The sequence below is a fragment of the Arctopsyche grandis genome, chromosome 3, assembly GCF_051622035.1.
Source record: "Arctopsyche grandis isolate Sample6627 chromosome 3, ASM5162203v2, whole genome shotgun sequence".
In the NCBI taxonomy this organism is placed as follows: domain Eukaryota; kingdom Metazoa; phylum Arthropoda; class Insecta; order Trichoptera; family Hydropsychidae; genus Arctopsyche; species Arctopsyche grandis.
The window spans coordinates 3,761,547-3,785,339 of NC_135357.1; the positions used below are offsets into that span (position 1 = coordinate 3,761,547).

Sequence of the window (23,793 nt, forward strand, 5' to 3'; positions counted from 1 at the left end):
AGAGAGGAGACATTCAGTACTCTGTGCCCAACGGTCAGTGTGTGAATGATATCTGCCTTGGAATGACCAGCCGTTATTATTATATATATTTTTGCATTCTTTTTCATTCGACTATATGATAAAACGATTTTAATAATTAATTACAATAATTATCGTTGCAGAATTTGCAATATTGTATCTTAAAACACACATTTTAACCGGACGCTTGGAGTCCAATACAGTGGATACCGTTTTTTTCAGCACAGTAAGGCAAGTGTTAAACAGGTATACGCCCATTTATTAAAATATTAAAAGGCACAGAGACATCTATGGACAAATTTTTGCAACATTTTCCAATTAGTGAACATCGAGATGCTGAATAACTTGAATTTTCGCGAAAGGAATAGGACAGGCAGTGCCGGTTTTAGGGGGGGGGGGGGGGCGCCAAATATGTTAGGGCGCCGAACGATGCGCCAAAGGCGCTTTAAAATTTAAAATTAGAGCGCCAAAAGCCATTCAAATTTTTATATTAGAGCGCCAAAGGCGAAAGTTCTTTCTAAGGGTGTTTAGAAAAAATTGTCCGAGGGCGTTATTGGGTGTAAGGGCGGCACTGCGGACAGGGTTGCCAATTTGTTGGAATCGTTTTAATTAAACAATATAAATTGGCAATTGAAAGCATTACATACTAACCATTGATCTATGCTGCTCGTTGTATCATATGTATATAATAACGTTATTATGTGTGTCTGAGATAACGCTCGCCGTACTATAATAGTCGTTTCAATTCGACATACATATGCACGTCACAGCTAAAACAATGCCAAAAAAACGTAAGAATATAATAACAAAAGAAAAAACTTCTATATATACTGTTTGCTACCAATATTTCATCTAGGCAAATAGACGGCGACAAAGTCTCTGAACGTTTACCGCCATCCATTAAAAAATATTTAAATAATTAATTTTTCTATTGGTGTTTCATATTTTTTTCATATTAAACAATTAAATATATTTAAAAGGTATTTGAAAAAAAATCGACCGCGTGCGGATCGAACACAGGACCTACTTTTTTTTTACAAACCTCCTTTACGTTTCACTTACGATTACAATTCAGGAAAAAATTTACCTCTTATCCGATCGTTTTCATACTTTGCCATATTGCTCATTTTGGTCATCAATATACGTAAATGGATCCTCCGCCATTACGACAGAGATAAAATAGCGTTTGAAGTTTGCAAATTTTAAATCTGGGTGACTTCTATGTAGTCTTTAGTTTTATACATAGTTGGCGGTAGTAAAATAAAATTATTGGCATTTTTATTCAAAATAATAATTTATTATTTAATAACTTAATATACCAACATCCATGCGATGATATTTCATTGGGTACAACACTAGTTATATACATATATATGAGATAATGTAATCTATTCCATATTTAGTGCCTAAAATTTAAATTCTAATTTTTTTTCATATAATTCTTTTGTTAACAAAATACTACGTTTGTTTTCATGAATTTACAAATAGGGCCTTTTTTTATTGCTTTTATATTATACATACATATATACGTTCCCAGCAAGATATTGTATTTATTACAATCTGTTTACAATGCAGCGTCATTTGGTGACCTCTGTTCGATTCAATCTCATGCAGTCTCAGATATGTTAGTATAATATATGTATGTAGAGTGTAGAGTTATTAATTACACATGTTTTAGCGTATCCTCATTATAGGAGCGAAGAATGTGAATTCGACCGTGGTAGTACCACAACATGCAACGTGTTTATTAGTCCAAAACTAGTAATACGTGTTTCGATTAAATCTGGCCAGTGGCGGTGCAAGGCTATGCACCGTTGCGCTGGACATGGCCTGTGCATTTTTGTATGCATTTCATGTACATATTTAGTGGGGCACTGTTTACCCAAGTTCACAGTTTCGATGGACGCCAACGCTACTCTGTGAGTAGAAAGTAATTTTAGACAATACAGTTTTCTTTCCATTTTTGGTTGAGATGGGTTAAGTCAGAAGGGGTGGGTTTATTGATGTCCAGCCACTAGGTAGAAGAAGTAGGGTGTTTTAATAAAACGTTTTTGTGATTTTGATAAGCTCGATATTCAATAGGAATGAGATCCAAAGTTTGCCAAGTTAAAATGGAGTGTGTTTTTTTTTTTTGTGAAAATGGGTGATTGAATTTAGATTTTTTAGTCAACGGACCTTTTTTGAGACCCTCTTTGGAATTTTTTGATTTGATTTTTAAATGCTTTTTATTATTACGAAATTATGTTCACAATACATCTTATATCTATTTTAATAGCTACTGATCTACTGATCATTTTCGATTTTACAATTTAATTTAATTTGGTTATTAATCACAGTATTATATTATTCTAATGTTAATCTAAAGCATAATAGGAAAAAGAGCTCAAAAACCTATTTACAATCCTTATAAATGCTCATAATACATCTAATACATACTATTAATTAAAGACTCTCTAAAGTCGACGATCTGAAGCAGATTGTGTTTAGGTAATCTGTGTGTTATACCTGAAGGGTATAGACATTTTGTTGTAATCACCGAGACTCTTCACAAGTGTGTTAGTATGGTTATTAGTGATTCTGTAATAGAATCTACTGGTTAGTTTGTTAGTAATGTCTGTAACAAACGGAATATTATATATGGCATGCAGTTTTTTCAAGTTAGTATATATGGGTGTATTATAAATCATTTTTAGGTTATTATTCTTCAAATGCATGCAAGAGTTTGAAGAGCTCTTTGGAATGAAAAATACTGTTTTGACTAAAAATCTCTTAATTGTATTATTCTTGAATGGTAGCGCACTGATTAAGTGATTGTTTACCAGTAGAAAGGTCGTGGGTTCAAATCCCGGCCGGAGTCGACAAGTTTATTCGATTTTGTCAATTACGTCAAGGTCTGGATGGTTACTAAGTCTAAGATCGACCGTCTTCTGGTAAAGTTTGCCAATTTATCTAACTTAATTTTTGTTCGATGGATGCTTTTCGCACAAAAAAAAGGTTCAATATCATCAATTTCCTTAAAAACCCGTGCTATCTTGCTTTGAACACTAATGTAGCGGTCTATCTTTGAAAAGTATACATCCAACGCATTGATGTATGATACACTAGATGGGCCCAGACGTGTTATTTTGGTCGGAGATCTTGTCTTCACGAACTGAGGGGTGCGGGGGGTTTAACTACCGGGGAAGTTTGGTTTTTTTCCCTACGACGCAGCGGTACCTACCTACTAAGAGAAACTGTGCATGCGCCAAAAGGGAGACAAGTATAACACGTGAGGGCGGATCTAGTATATTCTAGATCTATGATCCAACGCCTATCTCTATTTGTGACAGTTTCAATTAAGTCTCTTAATACTATCCAGCCGTTTACAGCATCTCACGTAAACGACTGTTTTTATTAATACTAGCCGGCACCTCACGGTTCCGGCACGTTCACTTTCGTTAGTACGCGTACACTCGCTACTATGACGTCACGTCGTACGTGAATATCTGTATACAGTGGCCGAAGAAAACTGGTTTTGCTTGATGCGTTATGTTGACATATACGAATAGATTTTGTCGGCTACTGCTGTTACGTCTACGCAACGTTAGACTTGAATGTGTCCGTACAAAATGTACCAAATAATGCTTTTCGCACTGCTCGTTACGTGCAGTTGCCGGGACGTGCTGTGAATTCGGCTACTTAGTCCGAATTTGTTGATTGTTGCAAGTATTACATATGCTTGCGGTTTGTAATTAAATATTTATATCAACATTCGGTTGACCTGTCATGGTACTATGGCATATGTATGTACATATATGAAAAAAATTCAATTGCTTAGAATTTCTATGTTCTCATTTTAAGACAAAAAAATACTCTGCAGGCGAATATTTTTGAAATACAATTTATTCACTATAAATTTTAAACGCGTTTTATACCAAAGTACACATTTTTCAGGATATTAATAATTCGTATTTATCTTTTTTTTTGCCTATAAAAATCCCGATTCTATTTAAAACTTCTCCCCCCCCCCCTGAAATGAAAAAAATTCAAATGGTTAGAATTTCTATGTTCTCGTTTTAAGACGAAAAAATACACTGCAGGTGACTATTTGCTGATACAATTTATTCATTAAAATTTTTAATCGCGTTTTACATCCAACATACACATTTTTCAGGATATTTATAATTCGTATTTATCTTTTTTTTTTGCCTATAAAAAACCCGATTCTATTTAAAACTTCTCCCCCCCCCTGAAATGAAAAAAATTCAAATTGTTAGAATTTCAATGTTCTCGTTTTAAGACAAAAAAATACACTGCAGGTGACTATTTGCTGATACAATTTATTCATTAAAATTTTTAATCGCGTTTTACATCCAACATACACATTTTTCGGCATATAATTTTTTTTTTTTACCTATTAAAATCTAGATTCTATATAACACTCCCCCCCCCCCCCGTTGATTAGGCCGCCAAAATTCCGAAAAACCAACATACACGTACATATGTACATTCAAGTTTTGCATTTTTAATTCGCTAATACATGGCTTAAGCGAGTGGAGGAGGGTGGGGGGGTCTGTAAAATAATGAAATGAAAAAAGTGCATTTTACACACGGTTGTATTGCGAGGGGTGGAAACCGGACGAAGAAATTCTGATCGATAATCCGGCTGCGAGGGGGAGAAGGGGGCGTCGGCGCCGTGTCGGGCCGCGCCCCCTCTTTCGCCCCCGAAACCGCCCCCTCGAATATTCCCGATGCTCCCTTCTCTGAGAATTTTAATAACCGAATGAAAGCGCAACTCTTCCGCTCGAGCCGAAATCGGCCATGGCCATGTTTCGACCGCGCTCACGGCCGCGCTGCGCTGTTCAAATTTGCCCTCGCGGCGATAATGGCGGAAGATTTTCGTTTATCTTGTTTGTACACACACGCCCAGCACGGCGTCTCTTCTTTTGAGATGTATCAATAATGCTATTTAGATGCCTTTACCCTTATTTATTTCTACTTAAAAATTCTTTGGGTATTCTAGAGTGTTGTCACACGCAATTCTCATTGCGATGAAAATTAATACTGTTCCTAAATATTCGATACAACTTCTATATGAATTTGCTTCTAATCAAGTTATACATATGTATTAGAGGGGGAGCCATTTGTTACTTTTGGCCCTGGCCTTGCTTCCACTTGCTTCATTCAACCTGATAGTGATGTCAACACATGTCAGTGTTGTGTTGTTTACTTATGCAGTTGTTCACTTTTATCTTCATTATGATCTTTTCATATTGAAGTTTGGTCCACTCCATATATTTTTACAGGGTTTTTATCTTAAGAGGGCTGGATACCCGAAACCTTAATTTTGTTGCCGTTCCTTTCTTCGATATATATATTGAGTGAATGCGACAGTTTCGCCTCAATCAGATAATACCTATTTTAACTCGACAAAATCGAGGTTTCGTATTCTCCAGTTTTCTCCTTCGAAACTGGACCAATTTAAAAAAAAATGATCATCGGTATGAGAAAGATATTTTCTATGTTTGTGTCTTCGTATTTTGTTTTTAAGTCCATCACGCTGGACTCTTTTTCGTGGGTGTAAAAACGAGGCGATTTTATAGATGTTGGGGGCTCCTAGAATAAAAAATAACTAATCAAAAAAGTCAAAAGATAGAAACATGCCTATGGTGGATATCCATAGCATATTAAAAAATAATTTCTCTAGTGCCATAATTGAGGAAGGGAGAAGTGTAATACTCAAACTTCTTCACTCAATCCTCTTCACTCAAACTTTTACTAAATTGCATTGTAATAGATTTTTAAATTAACCCGAGCAGAAATTAGTCTGCAGACAGGTCTGTAGCGATTTCTTAGAAGCTAGCAACTTGTCAACAGTGAGCACAAAACTCACCGCGCATTTAAATTATCAGTTATATTTTATAACTATTTAAATTTTTAGGCCATTGTGGCGCATTAGGTTCTTCCTGTAATGTCACAATGGTCCAACACTATAAATAAATAACTCATAGTTTTAACCCTTTCTCCGTGGATGACCGCTATACACGTCAAGCTTAAAATGGCAGTAGCGCGGATGGAGTGATTCATCGTGTACACAAGTCACTTGAATAACTATAACAATATTTGAAATGGTCGAAAACTTGATTTGCATATTCGCCAAAAACTGGTTTTGATACAGATGTCGTTTAGTTTGATTTGAAAATTGCATTTGACAAAAGTTTGAAAAAAATATGGTTAAGAGATTTACATATCTATCGGCTGATATGTCGTAGCGTCTCTAGGTAGGACAAATAACTTAGCCAGAGACAAACTAAAATGGAATCAAAATATGAAACAAGACACAAAAATCTCAATTTCTAAAAATAATATAAATGAAAAAATGTATATATTCACATACATATATACAAACGACAGGGGAATGACACGTCGACTGGCATCTGACTGCATTTGCAGCCGACAAGTTTCGGTCGTGCAAACTCAGCTTAAGTACGACTTTTTGCTATATTTTCTATGCTTATCATTTTCGAGATCAATGCGACCGATTTTACAAGGCTTTTCTATTTGTATCGCCACAGGCAACATCAAGGTGAATACAAGTTTTAAATATTTTCATAAATCTTTAATAATGAAATAGAAATGATAAAACATGACTAAAAAATACAAGTAGATTAAGATTGTACCCAACAATGGCAAAGTAGCAGAACTAAAGGAGAACATATATCAGGCATGATTGAGATCAAAGATCGGCGTTCGATGGATGCTTTTCACACAAAAATGGTTCACTTTTATCAATTTCTTAGAAAAACCATTATAATGGAGTGTCTATTTTTACACGCCTCTTCTATATTTCACTTCGCTCATTGGTCTGATAACTAGAGGTCACAGTGCTATTCATTGTTGTAAATCTTTTGTAAAAAAGGTTCGGCAAACCTTTAACAATGCATTTACAACCTTTGAACAATACGCGGCACCTTCTGGGTCCGTTGACTACTGATAAGGATAACATATGTACGTATATTATATCTTACATTATTCCGTTACTTTTGAAACTTTGCCATTTTGCGCGGTCACCAATACGATGGTGAAAAATAATCGTAATAGACACGTTTAAAAAATTTGACCAACAATTTTAACCATCTTGTCGTTTTGTGGTAAGTGTCCTTAAATATTTTCCTGTCAGATGTAATTGACAATAGTGAATCATTTTTTGTGGGTAAAAGCAACTCGGCCGCCGATTTCTGCCGATTAGCGGTGAGGATGTTGCTATAAAATAACAATGGACCTCTCCATTATCCGAGAAAGCAGGAGAGCAAAAAAATGGTCAACCAATTTTTTTAGCCGTCGAGCATCTTGTCCGCCGGTCTCTACTGATGACATATAATTATAGTTCGTGGTCCTTTGATAAATCTTATTTTTTTTTTTTTACTAAAGAGCGGCGGTCAGGTTTCCGCCACAAATTAACAATAGACCTCTTCGGTAATTGGATTCATATTGCGATCGCCCAAAAGACAATTTTTGTCATGAAAATCGCGAATACGGAATATTTGGCACTCGAGTTCTCGTTAGTATGATGGACTTTTTGGCTGCCTTTTCTACTTTTACTTCGTACTTTTTGGTTGGATTTTAGTGACTTTTGGACGTGCGCTTTGTGACCAATAATCACCGAACCGACCTCTTCATTGTCCGAGAAAGCAGGAGAGCAAAAAGAAATGGTTGTTAATAGAAATTGACAATAGTGCATTGATGTATCGGTGTTATCGGTGAAAAAATGGTCTGTGAAAGAGATGGCTGCATACGTAATGGCAGAGTAAACGAGATCATGGTGAACAGACGGGGTGAGAAAGAGATGGCCGTATACGTAATGCCTGGAGCGCATCATCGGTTTACGGAAAATCTGTGAACGAGTTGTCAGGTAACCATGTATAATACACTAGATCCGCCCTCACGCTTTATACTGGTCTCCCTTTTGGCGCATGCACACTTTCTCTCAGTAGGTAGGTAGATACCGCTGCGTCGTAGGGGAAAAAAACCTTTTTTTTTTCCAACTTCCCCGCTAGTTAATCCCCCCGCACCCCTCAGTTAGTGAAGACAAGATCTCCGACCAAAATCACATGTCAGGGCCCATCTATGTGTATTATATATCTATGCAATAGTGACCTTTTTTTAGCTGTCGAACAATCTGACCGCTGTGTCCCTTAATTTTTCACAACATTTTTCTGTGAAAGCCACATTCGCATTTGCCTGTACATACAAGCTTTTCTTTACAATCTTGTGGAATATTCCATGCGATCTGAGCAGTACAGACTGTTCCTCATATCGATTGGTGCGGCTTTGAGGAGCGACCCGTGCTCGAACAACCAACCATATGGTTCCTCGGTTAAAAATATCCACAGAGCCGTAATCATATGGCGCGGCGGAGAGCTCAGGAGTCGGAGACTGGAGACGGGAGAGAAGGGAGATGAAGGGACAAGGGAGAAGGTAGAGAGTCGTGCATCTCAGTCCATCCCCCTCCCCCTCCCCCCGAGCTAACCTACCCCAAACGGGCGTTCGGTGTTTGGCGTTCAAGGTCACCAGAGCGCGCACGCGCCGCTCTTCACTTCGCCACCCCACACTAGCATACCCCATTTACCCCCACATTGGCATACCCCAAACGGTCCCCACACCGATGCTCAATACCTTCATATATACACAAGTATGTACAATGCGCCATGGCGCTCGATGCTCGTTCCCTTTCTTATCATAACAGGGGATGTTTTGCATGGTTTGAATGGAAATTTTCACTGATTTGTAAATTAGTTGGTGGTTAACGCAATGATCTTGTCTACCAATGCTGCTATCTTGGTGCTTTGTCGAATTGAGCTATTGACCTCAAAGGGCATGCTCGGTATTACGTTCACGGTCTGGACCTTTTTTTTTTTTTACACAATTTTAAAACTTAATCGTAGAACGAGTTTGTATATATGCATGTTACAGTTGAAGTGTATCTTCCAGTTGTAATATATTTTGAATAGTTGGAACATATTCCGTCTAACCTGGTTCCAACTACCGTTATGGTTGAAGTGTATTTTCAGTTGTTGTATATTTTGACTAGTTGGAATGTATTCCGTCTAGCGAATTTTATTCCAACTGGTCTAAATATATCAACTATAATTTGGTAGCAGGTTAGGTGAAGAGGTTGGGTTTTTGTTACAGTTGAAGTGTATCTTCCAGTTGTAATATATTTTGAATAGTTGGAACATATTCCGTATAACCTGGTTCCAACTACCGTTATGGTTGAAGTGTATTTTCAGTTGTTGTATATTTTGACTAGTTGGAATGTATTCCGTCTAGCGAATTTTATTCCAACTAGTCCCAATATATCAACTATAAGTTGGTAGCAGGTTAGGTGAAGAGGTTGTGTTTTTGTTACAGTTGAAGTGTATCTTCCAGTTGTAATATATTTTGAATAGTTGGAACATATTCCGTCTAACCTGGTTCCAACTACCGTTATGGTTGAAGTGTATTTTCAGTTGTTGTATATTTTGACTAGTTGGAATGTATTCCGTCTAGCGAATTTTATTCCAACTGGTCCCAATATATCAACTATAAGTTGGTAGCAGGTTAGGTGAAGAGGTTGTGTTTTTGTTACAGTTGAAGTGTATCTTCCAGTTGTAATATATTTTGAATAGTTGGAACATATTCCGTCTAACCTGGTTCCAACTACCGTTATGGTTGAAGTGTATTTTCAGTTGTTGTATATTTTGACTAGTTGGAATGTATTCCGTCTAGCGAATTTTATTCCAACTAGTCCCAATATATCAACTATAAGTTGGTAGCAGGTTAGGTGAAGAGGTTGTGTTTTTGTTACAGTTGAAGTGTATCTTCCAGTTGTAATATATTTTGAATAGTTGGAACATATTCCGTCTAACCTGGTTCCAACTACCGTTATGGTTGAAGTGTATTTTCAGTTTTTGTATATTTTGACTAGTTGGAATGTATTCCGTCTAGCGAATTAGACAAGTAAATTGAGTTGGAAAGTCACATTTTTTTTGTTTTGAACATATTCTTAGAGTTCCCTTTATTCGTAATATCTAGCAAATATTAACGCATTGTTGATTTTTAGAGCATTCGTATAAACATCAAAGCTGTCAAGACTCAACTGCTATATTACAACTGGGGAACATTGTTGAAAGTGTATTTGCGCTTGTAGAGATATAATTTACTAGTTGAATTGTATTCGAATATGAATGACCTAAAACGCCAGTTGGAATGTATGTATTACAACTGAAAATACACTTCGACTGTAGCATATATAATACAACTGGGATGGTTTTTTTTTTGTTATATCCTTTTGTTGAATTTTTTTTAAGAATTTCATTTAGAACTCGATAGAATCAGTAATGTGAAAGTCGATATAAATCTCAAAGTCAAATTTGTACATGATCATAAAACTTTATCTATTGTTACTAGCTTACTACGTATATTCTAGATAAAGTCATAATTTATGATTTGAAACATTCACTGCGTGACAAATATAAAATGTTCTCAGTGGTTAAATAGACTATACAATTTCAATAAAATCCGCTTAACTAATCAGCATTGCAATAATGGCATCACTTAAACAAAATGCTAGTACGTCATATTGGCAATATCACGATAGTCCGAAATTCATTACGGTGCACTAAGCACACTGAAAACTACCTGTACCCTTGAGATTACTTTGCAGGTATGCTTCTCACAAATTTTGTTACTAGGCACATTTCCGATGTGTATAATGGAATAGCTGACAATGCAAGTGCGGTCGAAAAACACAAATTTCCAGGGACCAACTGCGTCGTCTTATTGTTTGTCATCTCTCGTCTGCACTGGCATCCCATGAGCTTCACAATAATAATAAAAACGCCAAGCCCAGAGTGTCGTTTCATAAATCATTGAATTTATTTCAAGTACCCAGTTTGTAGGTGCCTACGAACGTGTACGAGTAGGGCGCACGTTGTGGTGTTTGTGAAATCGGTGAGTAACCAAGTATGGTAACTCAATATCCTCCCCCTTTATTTTGACATTGACCCAAACGCAGATACGCTCAGATGAACTAAATTTTTCACACTTGCCCACCTCGACAGGGAACTTCTGGGTAGATCGATCTTTTGGGTTTGTAAATTTCTGGAGTTTTAAACTGCCTGCGTGTGGCTGGTAGATTTATGCACGCATACCGGATGTCGAAGGGCTTTTTTCCCTTGACTATATAAATTAAAACTATCGATTCTGTGAAGTGGCTGCCAGGCATGGCACTCAATGGTGCACACGAATGCAGTCGCCAGACTTGTCAATTCGTGTACAAAATACAAATAATATGGTTATTTCGCTTAGAGGTTATAAGGACACGATAATGAAGTTTGCGAAATTAAGCATTTTGAATCTTGAGGTCTATTTAATTCATATTTTTTTATTAGTATTTCAGTTCTATACTTGTTTGTTTGAAATCTACTCCATTTTTCTCCACACTACTTTCATAGTTTCATAGTTTGCTCGATCTTTCGTGTTATCTCATGTGATACATATATCACCTTGGGTATTATCCGATAGTTGTTAGTAGTCGAGTCACTTTCGCTAGCATGTATTGTTCAAGAGCAGTTTGTTTCTGTAGCTGTATGAATCGTTCCAGAAGAAGCTGGTTGTATCAAAGTAGCGTCTTCTACTTGATTAGTTTCCTCTATTTTTCTCTAAATTCTGTCATACTGTAGAAGTGCAAAGCTACAGAAGATCATATTTTTTGTTTGCCGTTTCGCCTTGTAAATGCTCATAGAGAAGATCGAGTTGTTCATTTGACTATCTATCGTCACTTAATCTTTTTGAATCAAGAAGGTAGAAAAAAACTCGAAAGTAAAGAAAGATTATGTATTCAGAGAAATATGGTGTTTATCATGTTGAGTGCAATTTCAAATGATAAAGCCAATAGAGTTTGAAATGATTGTGGATAAGTCCATGGGCCCCACATCCTGAAGCCGTTCCCTAGACCAGGTTTTTTGGCACAGCCCCTCGCCTATCGTTATTTTGAAAAAAATTGGAACATTTTGTGTGTATAGCATAGGTTAGTATTATGAAAACAAAAAAAAAATGCGCCGAAGGCGAATTTTCTAAAACGCACTTTCCGTTTTTATGAGTGTCCCATATTCCGAAAGTTTATTTTATACGAGAAAATGCAAAACGGAGATGGTTGCATGAAATCATAAAAATGTGTAAGGTGAGATGAATGAGAGAATGACTAGATGATGACGTAATCCTGGTCCTATATGTACTAAGCTAAAATCAGCGGCGTGCAATAGTGGTTAGCATATTATGCTTACGAGCAGAGTGGTCACGGGTTCGAGTTCCATTAGAGTCCCGCTACTGGCCAGATCTTGGTTTGTAACCCCAAGTCGATCGTTTCTTACCAGAGTTTGCCAATTTTGAAACGATTTCTGTAAAATTGGCTTCTCCATTCCTTTCTCTTTGCTAATCTCAAGTTATTCAGCGTCTTGAGGTTCGCCAAATTGATTATAAAATGCTGCAAAAATTTCTCCATACATGTCACTGTGGATGTTTGTATGAATTCGCATTGTATACAATGCTTACATATATCGATTGTAAAGTATCTGTTTAAGTGCACTCGTCGCTTTAGAGCGATCTGTAATAGCGAGTGCTTTTTTAGGTTTTTAAATATAAATAATAGGAAACATTTGTTCAAAGTTTATACTGCAAATTTGATACACAACACATTGCGTGTCGAATTTTCACGATTTTGTACTCCTTCTCATGATATTTAACAGTTTTCCGTTATGGGACAGTAATAATAATCCATAAAAACGATAAAGATGTAATTGTAGAATTTTGCGACTTCGAAGCAGAGGAAAAAGAACATTAAAATATTATGTGATTTAATTTTAATAAAAATAATATAAAAGGGGGGGCCTTTTGCTAACGTTTGCATACAGGCCCAATTTTTCTAGTAACCCCATGGGGCTCATGTTCAATTAAATAAAATTAATCATAAAAAATCAGATGGATGAAAGAGACAACTAGAACAGTACTTGATATGATATGACCTGGCGAAATATTGAAAACGTGGAATTGGGAAAAGTGGAAGCTGTAATTTTAGAAGTTTTTCCGTATTTGCGGTACAGAACTCGTGGATCGAGATGATCTCCAGATTCAGCTGGCGCCTAGAGATATCCATAAAAACGATGTCGAAATAAAATGTATTTGTAAGATGTAATTGCAAAATTTTGCAACTTTGAAGCATTAATAAGAATAATACTAAGGGGGACCTTTTGCTAACGTTTGCATACGGGGCCACTGGGGCGGGCTCATGTTCTATGAAATAAAATAAAATATAAAAAATCACATGGACGAAAGAGATAACTATAATTAATATGATATTGGCCTGGCGAAATATTGAATTTACTGGAATTGGGAAAGTGTAATTTTAGAAGATTTTCCGTATTTGCGGTACAGAACTCGTGGAACGATTTTTGCTCCAGATTCAGCTGGCGCCTAAAGATATCCATATCCATAAAAACGACGTCGAAATAAAATGTATTTGTAAGATGTAATTGCAAAATTTTGCATTAATAAAAATAATTCTAAGGGGGACCTTTTGCTAACGTTTGCATACGGGCCACTGGAGCGGGCTCATGTTCTATGAAATAAAATGAAATATAAAAAATCACATGGACGAAAGAGACAACTATGATTAATACGATATTGGCTTGGCGAAATATTGAATTTACTGGAATTGGGAAAAGTGGAAGCTGTAATTTTAGAAGATTTTCCGTATTTGCGGTACAGAACTCGTGGAACGATTTTTGCTCCAGATTCAGCTGGCGCCTAAAGATATCCATATCCATAAAAACGACGTCGAAATAAAATGTATTTGTAAGATGTAATTGCAAAATTTTGCATGAATAAAAATAATTCTAAGGGGGACCTTTTGCTAACGTTTGCATACGGGGCCACTGGGGCGGGCTCATGTTCTATGGAATAAAATGAAATATAAAAAAACCACATTGACGAAAGAGACAACTATGATTAATACGATATTGGCCTGGCGAAATATTGAATTTACTGGAATTGGGAAAGTGTAATTTTAGAAGATTTTCCGTATTTGCGGTACAGAACTCGTGGAACGATTTTTGCTCCAGATTCAGCTGGCGCCTAAAGATATCCATATCCATAAAAACGACGTCGAAATAAAATGTATTTGTAAGATGTAATTGCAAAATTTTGCATTAATAAAAATAATTCTAAGGGGGACCTTTTGCTAACGTTTGCATACGGGCCACTGGAGCGGGCTCATGTTCTATGGAATAAAATGAAATATAAAAAAACCACATTGACGAAAGAGACAACTATGATTAATACGATATTGGCCTGGCGAAATATTGAATTTACTGGAATTGGGAAAGTGTAATTTTAGAAGATTTTCCGTATTTGCGGTACAGAACTCGTGGAACGATTTTTGCTCCAGATTCAGCTGGCGCCTAGAGATATCCATATCCATAAAAACGACGTCGAAATAAAATGTATTTGTAAGATGTAATTGCAAAATTTTGCATTAATAAAAATAATTCTAAGGGGGATCTTTTGCTAACGTTTGCATACGGGCCACTGGAGCGGGCTCGTGTTCTATGAAATATAAAAAATCACATGGACGAAAGAGACAACTATAATTAATATGATATTGGCCTGGCGAAATATTGAATTTACTGGAATTGGGAAAAGTGGAAGCTGTAATTTTAGAAGATTTTCCGTATTTGCGGTATAGAACTCGTGGATCGATGTGATCTCCAGATTCAGCTGGCGCTTAGATCGATCTAGAGATCTCAGGAGAGTGCGGGCGTGCGTGTGTATGTATGTGTGTGTGTGTGTGTCCTCGCATTCCAGGCGCGTTGTCGTGTTGTCCAGGAAGCGAGTCCCTGTAGCTCAAGGTCGCGACTCGCCAAGAGGAGTTCCCTTGCGGCGCCGCCCTTCGTCCTTTTGCCGTTCTTCTACCTCCAGGGGAGGGGATGGAGGAGATAGGGAAGAGGCGGGGGGTGGGGACGGGGGAGGTTTAGTGTTTAGGGTGCGCTCTCTCTATTTCTGTGCGGGTGCACCTGTGTGTGTGTGTTCGTACGCATATCTGTGCTCTTCGTGTGTGTCCGTGCGGCGCACGCACTTCCCGACCTACGCGCACACATCTTTGCCGGGCCGTTTTCGCCGCTCGTTCAACTGTGGGACGCGTACCCGCACCCCCCCACACCTCCCACCCCTCCCTCGATCAATATCGTGTGCGTAGGTCCCGTGTCGTTTTTTTCCCGGTTCGATTGGAGCGTGTTGTGCTTGGAGTCCAGGGGTGTGGAGTCGTGGCTTTTTGGCCGGGGTCGCTGGAATTTCGCGTTTGAATCGCTTGTTTAAATTCCATTATGTATTCGATATTGAACTGCTAATTTAGAGTGACTCGCCAATACTCGATGAATGGCCCAGGTGTGGGACCATGTTTAGGTCCAATTGAGGAGAGGTCTGGTATTTGATGAACTTGGTACGGGATGTGCGTACAATTTATTACTAATAAATATATTATCTTTCAGCACTTTATATTTGTTATTACATACATATATGATAACATTTGAACAATACACGGACCCTGAGGGGGCCGTGTATTGTTCAAATGTTGTAAATGCATTGTTAAAGGTTTGCCGAACCTTTTTTACAGCAATGGAACAATGAGCGGCACCTTGGCTATCCTACCTCTAATAAATGATAAGAGATCGTTCACGCTCCTGTCACGTTGTTTCAAGCTCTCTTGGTTTTCCCAAGAAATTGACCATTTCTATGAACCAGCGTGCATATGGATAAGTAGAAAGCACTAATCAATTATTAGTGGTTTCTACCTATCCATATGCACGTTGGTGCACTGTTCATGGAAATGGTCAATTTCTTGGGAAAACCAAGAGAGCTTGAAACAACGTGACAGGAGCGTGAACGATCTCTTATCATTAGAGGTAGGATAGTCACAATGCTATCCATTGTTCCATTGTTGTAAATCCTTTGTAAAAAAGGTTCGGCAAACGTTTAACAATGCATTTACAACCTTTGAACAATACGCGGCACCTTCTGGGTCCGGTGACTACTTATCATATGTATGTAAATAACAAATATAAAATAAAAATAACAAAATAAAAAGTGCTGAAAGGTAATATATTTTTGAAAATTAACGGAAAAGTCGGATTGTGGAAAAATTTAACGGGTTGAGTTTTTTTTTTGCTTCATGGCTTTGGTTTTAAAAGGCTTTTATCATCTCTCCGAAAGTGAATGGATTTTTCCGTACATGATGATAGCAGATAAGATTTTTTTAGTAAATATTTAGACTGTTTTTTACCCGTTTTACCCGTCTTCGCTCGGTATTTGTAATATAAACCGCTTAAACATTCATTTGTTTTTTTATTAAATTTATTTGAATAAAAAAAAATAGTATTCAACGACAGCCAATTAGAAACGATTTATTTTTTAATATATAAAGGAATCGGAATTAGAACTGAAACAGGAATCCAGAACCGGTACTGAAACAGGAATCGGGATCTGGAACTGAAAAAGAAATCCATAACCGGAACTGAAAAAGGAATCGAAATTGTAAACCGAATCGATATCGATATCTTATCGAAAATTTGATTTTTTTCGATAACGTCACGAATTCTACGTACCAAAACTTACATACATACATACTAAGTCTTTTTCAAAATTAAATATTAGACTTTATACTATTTAATATTCAATTGATATTTTTAGTAGTGATTTAAACACGAAAGCAAATACAATATGTTAAAAATATTCACATGCGATTGTGCCGTAGAATGAAATAATCTTACAAATTGGAATCGGGCATGCAAATTACAACAATTCGAATTTTTACTTTGAAAAAAAAAATGTAAATATTTTCTCTTCTAGAAAATATTTATGCATGGAATAGTCTTATGTTTGGAAATATCGGCAATATATTATATTGATTTTTATTTATTTTTGATTCATGATTGTCTGTAGTCGACACTTGGGCCAAATTTGTGCACGCGAATGTACAAAACAATATAAATTTGAATTCATAATTAGTCGGTGGTGACAATAAAGGGTAAGTAGTCAATTTTCGAAGAGAACAACTTTTTCGACTATAAAGTCAGATAAATTGTCAAACTTTGATTGGAAAAACGATCAACGAGGTTTAAACGTGTCGCAAAATTGAAAAAGTCAAATTAATCATGTAAATTTGGAAGTTTGAACGTTCATCGAAATTAAATATTCACTCATTATGACAACGGTGCAGGTCAATGTTTGTGACACTGATAAGTAATAAACATGTTTGTTATTGGAAATATTTATTTTAATATCACACCATAAATATTTCATATGAAACAATGACAAAAAAATTTCATTTTTAAGTGCTAAAATGATGATACAGATATGTTTGCCTTTATTTTTGATATATCGATTGTTTGGTGCACAGATATTGTATGTCCATTTTTGAATTTATGTATACCACATAAATTACCTTGAAAGGAAAAACCTGAATCTACAAACTTAAAATTAGAAACGAATTCAACAATGGACATACAATATATGTGCACCAAACCTTAAGCATTCTTAAGCATTCAAAATCGTATTATTTTATTATGAAATGCAGTGGCGGCTCCTGAGAATTCAATGTGGGGGGGCTGCAGAGACGATGTGGCTCGTTGACCATACTGGTGATCAAATGCCATGAAAATCGCGAATACGGAATATTTGGCACTCGAGTTCTCGTTAGTATTTATCTCAGTACTTATTACTAGAGCCCGGAATCTGAGGGGGCTGTTTATTGTTCAAAGATTGTAAATGCATTGTTAAAGGTTTCACGAACCTTTTTTACAAAGGATTTACAACAATTGAACAATAGGCTACACGTTTCCGGCCCCTTCAGATTCCGACCTCTACTTATTACATCTCTCTGTATATCACTGAAATGGGTAACCGTAAAAAAGTCGAAAATGTTCGTTTACCATGCATACATATGAAAAACGGTCAGTATATATATCAGTGGCGTGCGGTAAAACTCTCTCTCCCCCTGTCATACATCCTCACTTAATTTGCGCGAGCAGGATACAACAGGAACAAGAGGAACAGGCTTTTCCTCCCGAATCCTGCGCGCGCACTTTAAACAAGGCTGTATGCCAAAAAAAGAGAGATAATTTCACCGCATGCCACTCAATATATATTATATATACATAGTACTGTTTTTTGATCTTTCGATTTTCGATCTTTGCCTTCCGATATTTGAGGTCTACCTCACTTTCGGTGCCGTGAGGTAGACCCCAGTGATATATACATTTTTAAATAAACACTGTGATGTAATATCACAGTGAGATTATATTTCAAATGAAAACATATTTTCACCGACGTTTCAGTGAAATCATTTAAGATTAGATTATTAGCGTTGGTATTATTAAAGGGTTAGGATAGGTTAGGTTAAGAAAGGGTTGGCCCTATTCATTTAAGATTGGGTTGTTAGGGTTTGATTTTTACATTACATTCATTTTAACTGCTTGAATTGGTGAAAATATATTATCACTTGAAATATGCTAATATATATAATCTTTCATTTCATCAGTGGTGGCTTGTTTATATGGGCTGGGGCTGCAGCCCTCCCATTATAGTTCACATGGTTCGGTGATTATAGCTCACAAAGCGCTCGCCCACGGAACATCTGACAGTCGAAAAGTCCATCCGTGCTAAATGAAATACACATTTTGATCACAAAATGACCGACTGACTGCAAGTCGCCGGGCCAACCGATTGTTTACTTTTAAAGTAGCATTCGTACTGCGTACACCCGATATTTCCACGTCAAGTCTCTAGTTGTAGTGGTTGTAGGTCAAAAGTGGACTACGAGGGATAGTCTATTCAGTGTTGGGATGGTCGGGGGTGTTTGGGGGTGCTCTGTGTTCCCACGGCTGGGGAAGCTCAGGTAGACGCAGAAGGGCGTGGGCCGCTCCAATCGGGAAACACTTGGTGCAGGCCGCGGCCGCTGCAGCATGAGACGCCCCCAACTCGACCTCGACCTACGCTGAGTGAGACTTCGCCCCCGGGAATCCGCCCCGACCCTCCCCACCCCACCCCAACCCTCTCCCCTATCACCCCTCACCCTCACCCTCGCCATCCCGATTTCCCACTCGCACTTACAGCTGTGTAATAAATCAGCTGCCCGAAAGTGCATACGAGTATACCCACCAGTGCACATGCACATGCACATACACATGCACGTGCACTATCTATTCCTAACACTCTGATCTGGCCGATGTGTTTTCTACCCAAGTCTATGTAGGTTCGTTTCCGCTTCTATTACTATCGATTCTAGAAATTTGCTTTCGGTTTTATTCATATCAGTTCTGTGGAGTCGTGTCTATTTGGCTATTGCATTTTTTTTTTATTATTTTTCCTTCATATGTATGTGAATTGACTCGCCGTTGTACGTATGCAAATTTGAGACACTTTTTATATATTTGTTATTTTTTTTCATGTTTAGGTCAAATTGAGGGGAGGTCTCTGCTATTTGACAAATCCGTAAATTTTATTAGATGAAATAAAATATGCGATATATTGAAAAAAAAAATGTTTCATTTTATATGAAGTACCCTGTGTTGATACCGTTTTTTTTTACATTTTTAAATCGGATAGTGGATAATTCGCTTTCGATTTTTTTATTACAAACCTCTTTTACGTTTCACATTAAGACGTCATTTTTATATCTCTTATCTCTTATCCGATCGTTTTCATACTTTGCCATATTGCTCATTTTGGTCATCAATATATTTCGTTTGATTTCGTCTGATGAAATTTTTCATGTTGAATTTGACGAATAATTCAAATTTTTCATTTTGATTTCGAGTTTTTTTTTTATTTTTATTTAATGAAATAAAATAAATTGTATGATTTTGTTTTATTTTATTTATAAATGCAATCATATTTAATTTTATTAAGTTATACATATTATTTATTTATTTACATATTATCAATCACTGACTTGAGAATAATTGTCAAAAAAATTATCAGTTTATTATCCCTCAACTGACTTAAGAGGGCTGTACACCCGAAACCTTAATTTTGTTACCGTTCCTTTCTTCGATATATATATTGAGTGTATGTATATATTGAGTGAATGCGACAATATATATATTTAGTGAATGCGACAGTTGCGCTTCGACCAGATAAAACGTATTTTAAATTGACAAAATCGAGGTTTCGTATTCTCCTATTTTCTCTTCCAAAACTGGACCAATTTTTAAAAAAAATTCATCATCGGTATGAGAAAGATACTTTCTGTGCATCTATCGGTGTATTTTTTTTAAAATCGACCGTTAAATAAGCACGCTGGACTCGTTTCGTGGGTGTAAAAAAGAGGCGATTTTATAGATGTTTGGCTGCTCCTAGCTCCTATAAAAAATAATTAATCAAAAAAATAAAACGATAAATGCACCCCAATGGTGGATATCCATAGCATATTAAAAAATAATTTCTCTAGTGCCATAATTGAGGAAGGGAGAAGTATAGTACGTTTGTATGGATAAAGCGCTGCTGTCCAGCCCTCTTAAGTTTAGATAAAATTTGCCTCATATTTTGTATAAATATGAGGTGAAAATACTATCCATAAAGACATTTATAAAAGTCAAAAATTTTGTGTTTCGATTAAAGATATTGTGTGTTTAATTTGTCCATATTTAAATTTATATGCTAGATTATTTTCTAAAATTCGATAAGGTTTGCTTATAGCAAATATTTGTCGGCATACATATGTACATATTTTTCATTATGATAATTATTGCAGTATATGTACATAATTTGGTATACGGAGAATTGAAATTGAATAATTTATGTAAACGTTATGTAGAATATCGACTGAATAAAATATTTATTTGATAAATATATTCGTCACCAAGTATATTCAATTTTTATAGCATCAATCTGTCACTTCACAATCTGAAAGCAATGTGTAAAAATAATTACTGAGATTGTTTTTGATTTCCTACAGTTTTATAAACATTAATTTTGTATGTTATTACATATTTAAATAAATTTAATTATTATTATAGGGAGATCAATGCGTCTTGGTTTTGCCTTTCTTTTCTATTTTTAGTGTGAAAGAATTTAAAGTTGATGATTGAACGTATGAAAATAAAAATTTTCTCTTGTTGCAGGTGTGATATTTACATATAAACATTTCGAAAATGGCTCTCATACCAAATTCTATGAACTTTTCCGGCTCCATTACCAATCAATCGGTGTCGTCGCTCAACAGCGGGCTGGGTATGAACAAGCTGCTCTCTAATCTCCTCGATGTCATCGGTCAAAATGACTCCATACCGTCGACGTCGGATCCCATCGGGCTCAGGTCATCACCTACGTTCATCCCCTCTCGACAGTTTGACTGCGACTTCATCTCGTCGAACATACTTCACACAATCGGCAAAATAGAAGACAACTCCTTGAGCGAATCGCCACAAACGTCCAGCTCGGCCGGCTCCCTGTCATGCTCCAAATGCGACGACCGGCTCGTATCTAGCCGATGCCTCGACTGCAACGAAACATTCTGCCACGACTGTCTGAGTATACCGTCGTTGGACTGTTGCACGAAAGACCACACCATAATACCCGCCGGTCAAATCTCGCCGGCCATTTTCAAAACTAATTTTAGCGAAATTCCAAAGGATTTTCAATGCGACGTTCATTGCGAAACCCTCCGATATTATTGTGAGACTTGTAGTAAAATTGTATGCCAAGAGTGCACTCTGTGGGAGCACAAAGACCATATTTGCATCCCGTTGCAGGAGGCAATCGATGCTTGTAAAATCAAAGTGCAAAAGTCATTGGAGAGTGGCAAAATGGGCACAAAGTTCATTAAGCACAGTATTGATAGAGCCGTCGCCATATCTAGAACCGTTGAAAGAGACGCTGCTCAAATATCTATGAAGATCCGCAAAGCAATGAGGCATTTTATACTAGCCATAGAGGAGAGGGAGAGGCAACTCTTGGAGAAGGTCGGCAAAATGCGTCAGATGAAACTGAACGAGCTATCGGATCAGATGCACGGTCTCCGCAACGCTCTAGCCGGCCTCGCTCAAACCAACGACTATTTGACGAAAGCCATTGAACTCGACGGTATAGAAATTTTACTCGCCAAGGACAAATCCGAGGCGCAGATAGAATTATTCGCTGGAATGTACAAAAACCTTCAACCAAAGGATGAAGGGTTCCTTTTCATTTCGCCCAATTTCGAATTAATTATGGAAATTAAGAAACAAGGCGATGTTATGTCCACGACATACAATCTGAGTAGCAAAATTAGCACTGTCAATAATAATACTTCCGTCAGCGCTTTACCGGTTGTTGCTGTTGGTTTGACCGAAGCTCAACGGGCAGTCAAACGACCCAGTCCCTTGTTCCAACTGCCTAAAACTCCTGTACAGGTAGCACCGCCTATGTCCATCATACCGAATCCAAACTCGACTAGTACTACTAGCTCCAGCATCCGTAAAGGTACCGGACAGTGCATTCCCGGTAGCACTTCTCCAGTATACGCCAAAACGAACCGAAATCAAATCCCGAGCACTCCGTTGATATCATTCGGCACCGATGGACACGAAGACGGCCAACTGAGTCGTCCATGGGGACTGTGTGTAGACCGCGACGGTAACATAATTGTAGCCGATCGACGGAATAACCGCGTTCAAGTCTTCAGCCCCGAAGGTTTGTTCAAATTAAAGTTCGGCACCAAAGGCACAGCCGCAGGAGAGTTCGACCTCCCGGCTGGCATCACGACCGATCCTCAGGGTCGGATCGTGGTTGTCGACAAGGACAATCACAGAGTTCAAATCTTCACTCCGTTGGGTGGTTTCGTGTTGATGTTCGGCACCTTCGGTAAGAGTTGCGGCCAGTTCCGCTACCCTTGGGACGTGGCCATCAATTCCGAGAGGCAAATCGTCGTGACTGATTCGAGAAACTACCGCATACAACTTTTCAATTCTGAAGGTGTATTCATCACGATGCTCATGTTCGACGGCTCGAATCACAGTCGGATGCTGAAGGGTTTGACGACCCCTCGTGGGGTCTGCTTCACGCCGCTCGGTGATATAATCATATCCGACTTTGAGAATCATCGGCTGTTGCTGATCGACTCGTCGTTGAATACGATACTCGGCGCTAAAGGTTACGAAGGTTTGGCTATAGGTGAGTTCAGCCGTCCGTCGGGCATTATATGCGACGACGAGGGTAAGATTATAGTCGCCGATTCTAAGAATCAAAGGGTGATTGCGTTCTCGCCATACTTGGACTTCTTGTGGGCTCTGGAAGTCAAGGGCAAAGGACCCGACGACAACGACCGTCCGACAGACATCGGCCTGACGCAGCAGGGTCGACTCGTGGTCGTCGTCGAAGGCCTGCCGGACTCGAGAGAAGTCTCAACACCGGGCAAAACCTTCATTCAAATATTCTAAGATAATTTTATATTATATATATATATATATACCTATATACTATAGTTTGTTTTGTTAGTTATAACAAAGTTATACCATTTTATAATTACCTCAGATATTGAAGTGAAGCTTCAGGACCCCTAATTTGTACGATTAAATTTTTATTATAAATCTATTTAGACAACATTGTGTGATTTAGAAGGTTTTACCGGTGAAGCCTGCACGGCTACGAGTTAAGCACCGTTTGCAACGGCGAACGGCTCCGATCTAGATAATAATGCGACTCTCTGACTGATTTATACGATAC

General features: G+C 37.5%; 1 protein-coding gene and 1 long non-coding RNA gene across 2 annotated transcripts in view; both read left to right on the plus strand.

Annotated features, from left to right (window-relative positions):
• LOC143909787 (uncharacterized) overlaps positions 1–23,793 on the plus strand; it is a 279,264-nt gene that overhangs the window by 36,836 nt on the left and 218,635 nt on the right. The gene's annotated exons all lie outside the window — the stretch shown is intronic.
• Positions 21,243–23,632, plus strand: wech (tripartite motif containing 71 protein wech). The gene has a single exon (XM_077428287.1). The coding sequence runs from the start codon at positions 21,243–21,245 to the stop codon at positions 23,505–23,507; it is 2,265 nt and encodes a 754-aa protein (XP_077284413.1). The 3' UTR covers positions 23,508–23,632.